Genomic DNA, 8,152 nt, shown 5'->3' with positions numbered 1-8,152 from the left:
AATAAACAGACAATAAAGTTTATTGCAGAATTCACTGTTTCTCCCAAACAAGTTGGTTTCTAAGACTTTTTTTCTTGTGCTGTAAGTCAAATGTCAACTCAAACTCTGACTGCACACTTTGTTTGTGAGATGTGATTTCCCACACTTTCACTCCAAGAGTGACATTCATCCTCCCGAGCAGTTCCCATGCAGGGTCATAGTTTTGACTGCTCTCTCTGGTATTTCATTCCATTTTTATGTTGTAGGCTGCCTTTTTTTTTCTTTTGCTATCACAACAAGCTTTTAAAAAGTTTAAATCGGCGCTTTGGATAAATGCTGCGTCGTGTCTTTCCAACGAAACCGAAAGGATGGAGGCAAATGATTGATTGCAGAAGTTGTCCTTGACTTGATCGGACTGGAGTTTGGTGAAATCCTAAGCCCGGCGTCAGCAATCCATGACGGGGAAGGAAATAGGAGCAGTCAGTTTGGTAATATTGGAAGCCACGGAGCGCCACATCGGAAGTCTACCCGTCGCCGCATTAACGTCTCCGCCACAGGTAGTGCAAAAGTACTGAAGGGGAGCCAAAGAAAAAAAAAAGTGAAAGTTTGGAGCTCACCATGAGCGAAGACGGTCACGACTAGAGATGGGTTTGCTCGTCTGAAGATCCCGCAGAAAAACATGATAAATGGTAAGCGCAGTTTGAACATCTGGTGCGTACTTACGCAGTAAATGAGCTGCTGCTGATGAAGCGTGCACACCGACGTATATTAATGTGGTTATTTCGACTTTGGTCGAGATGTCAGGTGGCGCAGACAGCTGGAAACTGACAGATGCTTTTAACGCACTGTGCGCCTCAGCGGGAGCCAAATTGAGCGATGATTCGTGGCCTGTTTTCCTTGGTTGCGTGTGAAGAGTTGTAACACTGCTCTCTTTTCATAGTGTCTGACTGGAACTCTGCTCCGTAGTGTCCTGGTGGCTGTCTTGTTGGCCTACTCCTGTGGGAAAAGTAGATGTAACTATAAAGAAATACTGGGCTCCTACAGAGAAGTCATCTCCGTTGAACTACAGAATCTGGTATGATTGCAAAGTTTATCATAAGACTGTGGGATTAATTAACTGTGGTAGATTTTTAAAAATGATTGTGTTTTAAGTATTGTATTGGCAGACATCCCCACTAACTAAACTACCATTAAATGCAAGTTCACTGCTATCAGTTACAGCTGTGATAAAGCTTGTGAGTTAATAATATGTGCTAGGCTGCCCTCCAGTGTTTGCTCTTCAAGTTAAGCTCTTTCTTCCCTCTCTCTTTTGCATCACAAGCCAAATAAATGTCTTAAATAACTCAACACTGGGCTTTTTCTTTTGCAGAATCTGACTGTTTCAGCGAATAAATTTAAAGAGAGAGACCCTTGTCCCTCAGGAAAGGTAAATGGCACTACATTATATGCACTTTCAGCACCATGGACAGGGTAAAAATGAGAACCTGCGTGGCACATGTTGTACATTTACGTTTGGGTAAATACAGAAGTTTTCAACCTTTGACTGACATGCTAGATGGACTATTCCACCTTTTTAATTTTCTACACGTTTGGGCTGTTATCTCATGGCAGGCGCGTCGCATCCTGGTTTCCATCTATGGTATGACACAGCAGATGCGGTGTCAGGGGAGTGGCAAAAATCAATCTGACCTGGAGAAGCCAGTTGAGAGCATGGGGCAGCTAATTGTGCAAAACTGCCGTCCCCAGTATTTGGTAAGATGACTTTAATGTGTTCTTCTGAGCCCCAGCACCACCACCACCACCGCACAGTGAGAAAACAAGCCAAACCGCTCTTGTGCTATTTTCTTTTTCTATTTTTTTCAGGGAAATAAAGCCTCTTGTTCAGCTGTCCAGAAAATACGAGGAAAGAAGAGAAAAAGGATGAGGTTAATCCGAGTTATCAAGGCACTGATCACTTGCTGGCAAAAACTTCAAAGTGTCTCTGTGCTTTCAAAGTAGGAAATGTATCTCCCTGGTTCCTATAGGCCTGTGCTACTTTCTCATGAAGACATAAGGTGAATTTACAGGTGTGTTCCTTGCTACAGATAGCGAATATTACATGTGACCAATCAGTGACTGTGTTTAGACAGCTATTTTTCAAAAGCAAAGTCATGAATGTTTACTGTTGTCAAGTTCTCAGTGTCTTGTGTATTAAAAGCTACACCAGCATCTGCATGTCAACATTGCTACATTTTATGGAATAGCTTTATATAGTAAGCAAAGATAAGCTAAAGATCGACGCGTTCAGATACTTTTAGAACATTTTAAAAGTTTCTCCTGTTGTACAAACTCTTATGTTTTGTGTTTGCAAGCCACATGTCATCATACCCAAAATGTTCTTATGTCGGTTATATAGTTGAGTATATGCCACATAATAAAATTTGTACATGTTTGATTTATACTATTATGAAGTGAGCCTATGCGGTTATTGTAATAATGATATTAATTAATTAATTATTATTATTAGGGGTGCTATAGGTGTATCAGCTACAATAGACTTTTGTTGCAAGATATTATATAACCATCCTTTTTTCATTATTTTGATTAAGGAATGAATGTTAGTGTTACAAAATGCCATTCAATAAATATTGCACAATGTCTTTATTGTAAAGAATGGAAACATATAGAAGCTTGTTTCTGTCAATCAAGATTTTTTTTATTTTAATTAAATTTTTTTTTGTTAGTCAAAATTTTCAGGTGATGTCTTGAAATTTTCTACTCATGAGAAATCACTCAATTTTAAAACATTTAGTCAGTAACTTGACGTTTTGTGAAAAAAGTTCTAACTTAGCTTCTAACTTTTTTTTTCTGAGTGACGGAAAAAAGCTTCCATAAAGAGGACACAAGAAAAAGCTAAATGTGAATAAAGCAGATATTAATACATGCTGGCTAAATCATTATATTTTAAATAAAGTCTAGCAAAAAAAAAAACCAACCAATCTGCTATTTATTTATTAGTGATCTGCTCTTAGCCACTTTGTAGTTTGCAGTTGTGATGGACAAGCTGATAGATGAGGTCAGGCAGGAGTCTCTGTGTACTGTGATGTTTGTAAACGACATTGTGATCTGTAGTGAGAGTAGTGAGAAGGGGGATGAGAGCCTGGAGAGGTGGAGGTGTGCACTGAAGAGGAATGAAAGTCAGAAGAAGCAAGACAGAATACATGTGTGTGACTGAGAGGGGGCAAAGGTGAGGATGCAAGGAGCAGAGGTAATGAAGGCAGACAAAAATATAGGAGGTGGAGCTGGCAGAGTTGAAAATGTTACGATTTTCATTTGTGGTGACAAGGATGGACAAGATTAGAAATGAGTCTACTGGAGGGCCAGCTTACGTTGAGTGGATTGGAGACAAAGTTAGAAAGACAAGGCTGAGATGGACATGCGCGGATACAAGAAGGAAGAGGAAGAAAAGAGCAAGACCACAGAGATTCGTGGATGTAGCGAAGGGGAGCATGCCAAGGTTTGGTGAGATCTCTGGCGACACCTACAGGCAGCAAGCAAAAGACGAAGTTCAAATATAGATAATATACAATAACTATACACATACACAAATCATATAATATATCTATATAATTATTCTATTATACATAAACGATTTATAACATTTTAAATGTATTAATTAATGTATTTAAATTAAAAGTAGACGGACACAAATGTGTTTCATGGTACTGTTTCCGTCCGGAGCAAGAAATTTGTGGCACAACTTCCACCATACGAACGACTCGAAACGTCAACAGCTGGATGTATGAAGTGTGGCTGTGAGAAAGGCTATTACACCGAAGTTACTAACACAGTGTAGCTTTAAATTTTTTGCCATGTTTTCAGTCATCGAGAATCGCATCAATTGAAAGCATTAGCGTCAAAGCAGCAGCGGCTCTCTGTTTTAGACCTTTTGAGGAAATCCGTTTGAGTGATCTGCATTTAACAGGTGAGAGCAGCGTTTAGTTATTTAATTCGTTAGTAGATTCACGTTAAGTACCCCTTAAAAGACATGGCCAGCAGCAGCAGTGGTAGTGTGGACATGGATCCAGATGTTGCCCTGAGGCTTTTCGAGGAGGGAGCTACCCTCGTGCTGCTGGGTGTTCCTCAGGGTACAGAGCTCGGAATCGACTGCAAGAGTTGGCAAGTGGGTCCTCGTTTCCGGGGTGTTAAAATGATCCCCCCTGGTCTGCACTTCCTCCACTACTGCTCGTCAGGCTATGGAGGACAAATTGGCCCGAAGACAGGCCTCTTCCTCTCTCTCAAACCCAGAGAGATCATACTGGCCAACTGGGACGCCAAGGAAGAAGATCTGGACTTCTCAGCCTCCAAGAATGAAGAGGAGTTGAGTCGGATTCGTGCCAGCTTGCGCGAGCTGGATCCTTACCTGGGCCCCTATCCCTATGAGGTGATGAGGAAGTGGGTGTCCCTCACTGACCGTATCAGTGAGGAAATGGCCAAAAACTTGCAGCCTCTCTCAGGTCGAGTATGTGCATTCAGTGACGTGATTCCCGAGCTTCAGTTCACACACACCAAAGACAGGGCGGAGCAGCCGAGGAATGACACGGCCTGTCAGAGCATGAAAGAGGGGCTTGACAGGCTCCCCAAGATGAAACAAAGGGAGGGTACGGAGTTGCGCTTCTCTGTCATCCCTAAGAAGACCTACCCTCCCGGGGCTACCCCGGCTGAGATCACCAAGTGCAGCATGGACCTGAGCTACGCTCTGGAGACGGTGCTGGAGAAGAACCACATGCAGGAGGCTCTTAACGTGCTAGGTATGTATCACATTTGTTAAAAATGGGTTACTCTTGATTCATTATGCAAGAAAAAGTACTGACATTTAGCCCCTCTCTCAGGTGAGCTGCAGTTTGCCTTTGTGTGTTTTCTCTTTGGAAATGTGTACGAGGGCTTCGAGCACTGGAAGTGCCTCCTCGCTCTGCTGTGCCGCTCAGAGGAGTCCATTCTGAAGCGCAAGGACCTCTACCTGGGGCTCATCGCCGTGCTCTACCACCAGCTTGGAGAAATACCTCCTGATTTTTTTGTTGACATTGTATCTCAAAACAACTTCCTTACCTCCACGCTGCAGGTACATGCACAAATCAGACTATAGTGTTTGTCACTTGAGGCTTCTTTATATCTAACTAAATAATATATATTCATCTCACTGGTGCAAAATTGATTTTAGATGTCAACCAAGATGTTGTGATATTAAAAAGTTGAAAAAATGTGTTCTTGCAAACTAATCTTAAGTAATTTAGGGTCCATTAACCAGTATCACACTTTTCAACCAACAAGCCAGAAGATCAGCCTTTTACTTGCTCCTTGTGTGACTTTATTGGCCCACAAAAATGACAGTTCAATTTCAAGATTATACTATAGGAACATATCATTATTTATTAGTAGATTCAAGCTGTATTCAGACTACATTGTGATCTGTGGACAGAATTAGTATTGAGTACATCAGAGGGACAGCTCAGGTTTGAGAGGTTGGAGAGGGAAGGCTGAGATGGTTTGGACATATGCAGAGGAGGGATAGTGGCCAGATTGTACAAAAGAAGCTGAATATGGAGATTCATGGATGTAGTGAAGGAAGATATGCAGAGAGTTTGTGTGACAGAGGAGGATGCTAGGGATAGGCGGAGATGGAGGCAGATTATCCACTGTGGTGACCCCTAAATGACGCAGCTAAAAGAAGAAGATTATTAGGAAAAAAGCTGTAAATAAAGGTTTAAAATAAATGTAGTGGAATAAATAAACAAATGGAAGTCAAAGCAGCTAAAAACAGTCGATCATTTCGTCAGCTCTGTTCAGGGGTAAATCGGTCAGTGGAAACACCGTCACTGGTCCAAATGGGTCAGCAGCTGGGCTATCAACTTTCCCAGTAGAGTTTTCTGCTGGCCTTGGGCCATTGGCCTGTTGGTTATGTTGAACCCTGCATTTGTACTACTTAAACCCCAGCGGGGATTAAACCTGGGCTTGCTCCACACTTTGCATGCTCTTCTGGTTAAATGTAAAAAAAAAAAATTATAAAGATAATAATTCGTATGCAATGAGAAAGGGATGTTTAAATTGCCAGTGTGTTGAATACCTTTCACAACACTATTTTTATATGGCTGGTATCTGAGGACAGTTTATAATTCGATCCGTACAACATATGTTCATAATCCTGAATGATCTCCACGACACACAGAAATGGTTGCAAACAGAAAATGGACCACAGTATCAAAGCATCACCTGAATTTTTACAGATCACATTTACAGTTACCAGTTTATAAAATTGTTTGATTAATTGTTCTTCACAGGATTTTTTCCAGTTTGCCATTGGGCCTGGTGTAGATGCCAACCTGCGTAAGAGAGCAGAGAAATTCAAAGCCCACCTGACCAAGAAGTTCAGATGGGATTTCGATTCAGACTTGGACGACTGTGAACCTGTTGTGGTGGAGCTGCCTGAAGGTGTTACAGTCGACTGAAACTACTCAATGGACTCTGCTCACCGAGAAAAAGGAACACAGAAGGAGATCCACAAAGTATCTTATGCTACAGTCACACTAGGGAAAACAGTGGGTGGAGACGACGGCATGACCAAACATTTTTGCAACTGACTGATCTCATTGGCTTTCAAATAGTTGCTTTGAAGATGGCGACCAAGTCTGTGATCACTTGCAGACAGCTGCTATCTTTAAAGTGGATTTGGTGATGGTGATAAAATGGCAATACACTGAAATTCACATTATGTACTTACATTCAGAGTCCAGCTAGGACCTGATAGTTTTGAAGCATAATTTCAGACATTTCTATGCGAATGGTGACACAGCTGCTGCAGGACGATGATTCAGCTGCAGAGTCACATAAGCATTCGGCAGCCTCACATTTAAATTAGCAGCTGGCAAACAGTTGCAGAGAGATGCAGTGAAGTCTGGTTCAGCAGAGACTGACTCAGAAGGATTGTGTTGTGTTGAATCTGTGTGTGTTTATAAATTAGACAGCATACTTTCTCCAGTCTGTCTGAGAGTGATTGCAGACAGAACCTATTCAGTCATTCAGAGGCTGAGCGTGTTGTTGGTCACTGCGACTACTTCCAGCTGTTTGCTACCATCATTGTCTTTCTCCTAGTTACAAGGAATCCTCATAATGTTAGTTTGTGTAGCTCTATTAGTTCTTTTGCAGAGTGCATTGAAATGATCGTGTGTGAGCTGCACTACACCTGTGAGGAAAAAAGCATACTCACAAGATTTACCAGGTTTTCTGAAAGGGTTGGAGCTCATAAAGTAATGCTTTTCTTGTTAAAGTACTGCTTTGTTAAATTTTGTTTTTATTATATTTCTTTACTGTAATCAATTTAATAAAAACAGCACTTCTGAAACAAAATATCCACCTGTGTCTGGTGGTTTCTGTCACTGTTGTTTGTCATTAATGAAGCTTTCAATACTTGCTACCATGTCTTTTCTCTTTCTCCTCCACTAGATGGCGCACATAGGCTTATTTACAGCTTTAAAGCTGCTCTATAACACCATATTTGCAGATCGTCAGTTCCACAATCGATAAAAGCTGCTGTTTTTGGTGGGAAGGACTTGTAAGAAGAATTTCATACAATTTAGTAGCTTTGATAAGTTTTTTTTCTCTTAAAGAAGAGCAAAGAGAAGATAAAAGGTGCTGCTATCATCATGACATGGATGACTGGGATAAGAGCTTTTTTTGTTAATCGACCTTTTCTTCTTCCACCATCACTCTTAACACTTATCTTCAAATATCTATATAAGATTATCTAGAGCGGTGTGGAAAAACACCAAAGGAGGAATGTAATTGTATACATATGCAGTTACAACTCCTATACAGTTTACCCATACCTTTCAGCTCCATCCCTTCAGTTACAACGGTGGATATCACAGACTGTGCTCTCCTGTTGGTTCATTGATCTGTTCACTCGTTAATCTTGCTCTTGCACTTCTTGAACCCTTTTCTCTTCAGCTGGACCTCTCTTACTTGACATGCCCTGGCTCCATGAACCAATCTATAGCTATAAAGCTGTTTTGAAAAGGACAAAAGTCATCTAATGCAATTATGGGAATCAATAGAGTCTGAGCCCGTTGCTGGAAATCTAAATGCCAATACAAGAAATCCATTCTCTTCCAGGAAGACAGCTGGTATTGTGAAAGTG

At 41.2% G+C, this 8,152-nt stretch overlaps 2 protein-coding genes across 2 annotated transcripts; both read left to right on the top strand.

The window, feature by feature from the left end:
* Positions 1–180: 180 nt before the first annotated feature.
* LOC146364472 (uncharacterized) lies at positions 181–2,932 on the top strand. Its single transcript, XM_084917699.1, has 5 exons — positions 181–668; positions 920–1,054; positions 1,349–1,405; positions 1,591–1,731; positions 1,843–2,932. The coding sequence occupies exons 1-5, from the start codon at positions 666–668 to the stop codon at positions 1,975–1,977; spliced, it is 471 nt and encodes a 156-aa protein (XP_084773825.1). The 5' UTR covers positions 181–665; the 3' UTR covers positions 1,978–2,932.
* A 769-nt stretch (positions 2,933–3,701) lies between these two features.
* Positions 3,702–7,362, top strand: aar2 (AAR2 splicing factor). The gene is made up of 3 exons (XM_084918176.1): positions 3,702–4,769; positions 4,851–5,080; positions 6,297–7,362. The coding sequence occupies exons 1-3, from the start codon at positions 4,007–4,009 to the stop codon at positions 6,462–6,464; spliced, it is 1,161 nt and encodes a 386-aa protein (XP_084774302.1). The 5' UTR covers positions 3,702–4,006; the 3' UTR covers positions 6,465–7,362.
* Positions 7,363–8,152: the final 790 nt, after the last annotated feature.

This window comes from Perissodus microlepis, chromosome 20 (assembly GCF_051167445.1).
Source record: "Perissodus microlepis isolate ML-2025 ecotype Zambia chromosome 20, ASM5116744v1, whole genome shotgun sequence".
In the NCBI taxonomy this organism is placed as follows: Eukaryota; Metazoa; Chordata; class Actinopteri; order Cichliformes; family Cichlidae; genus Perissodus; species Perissodus microlepis.
This window is presented reverse-complemented; position numbering and strand designations above follow the sequence as displayed.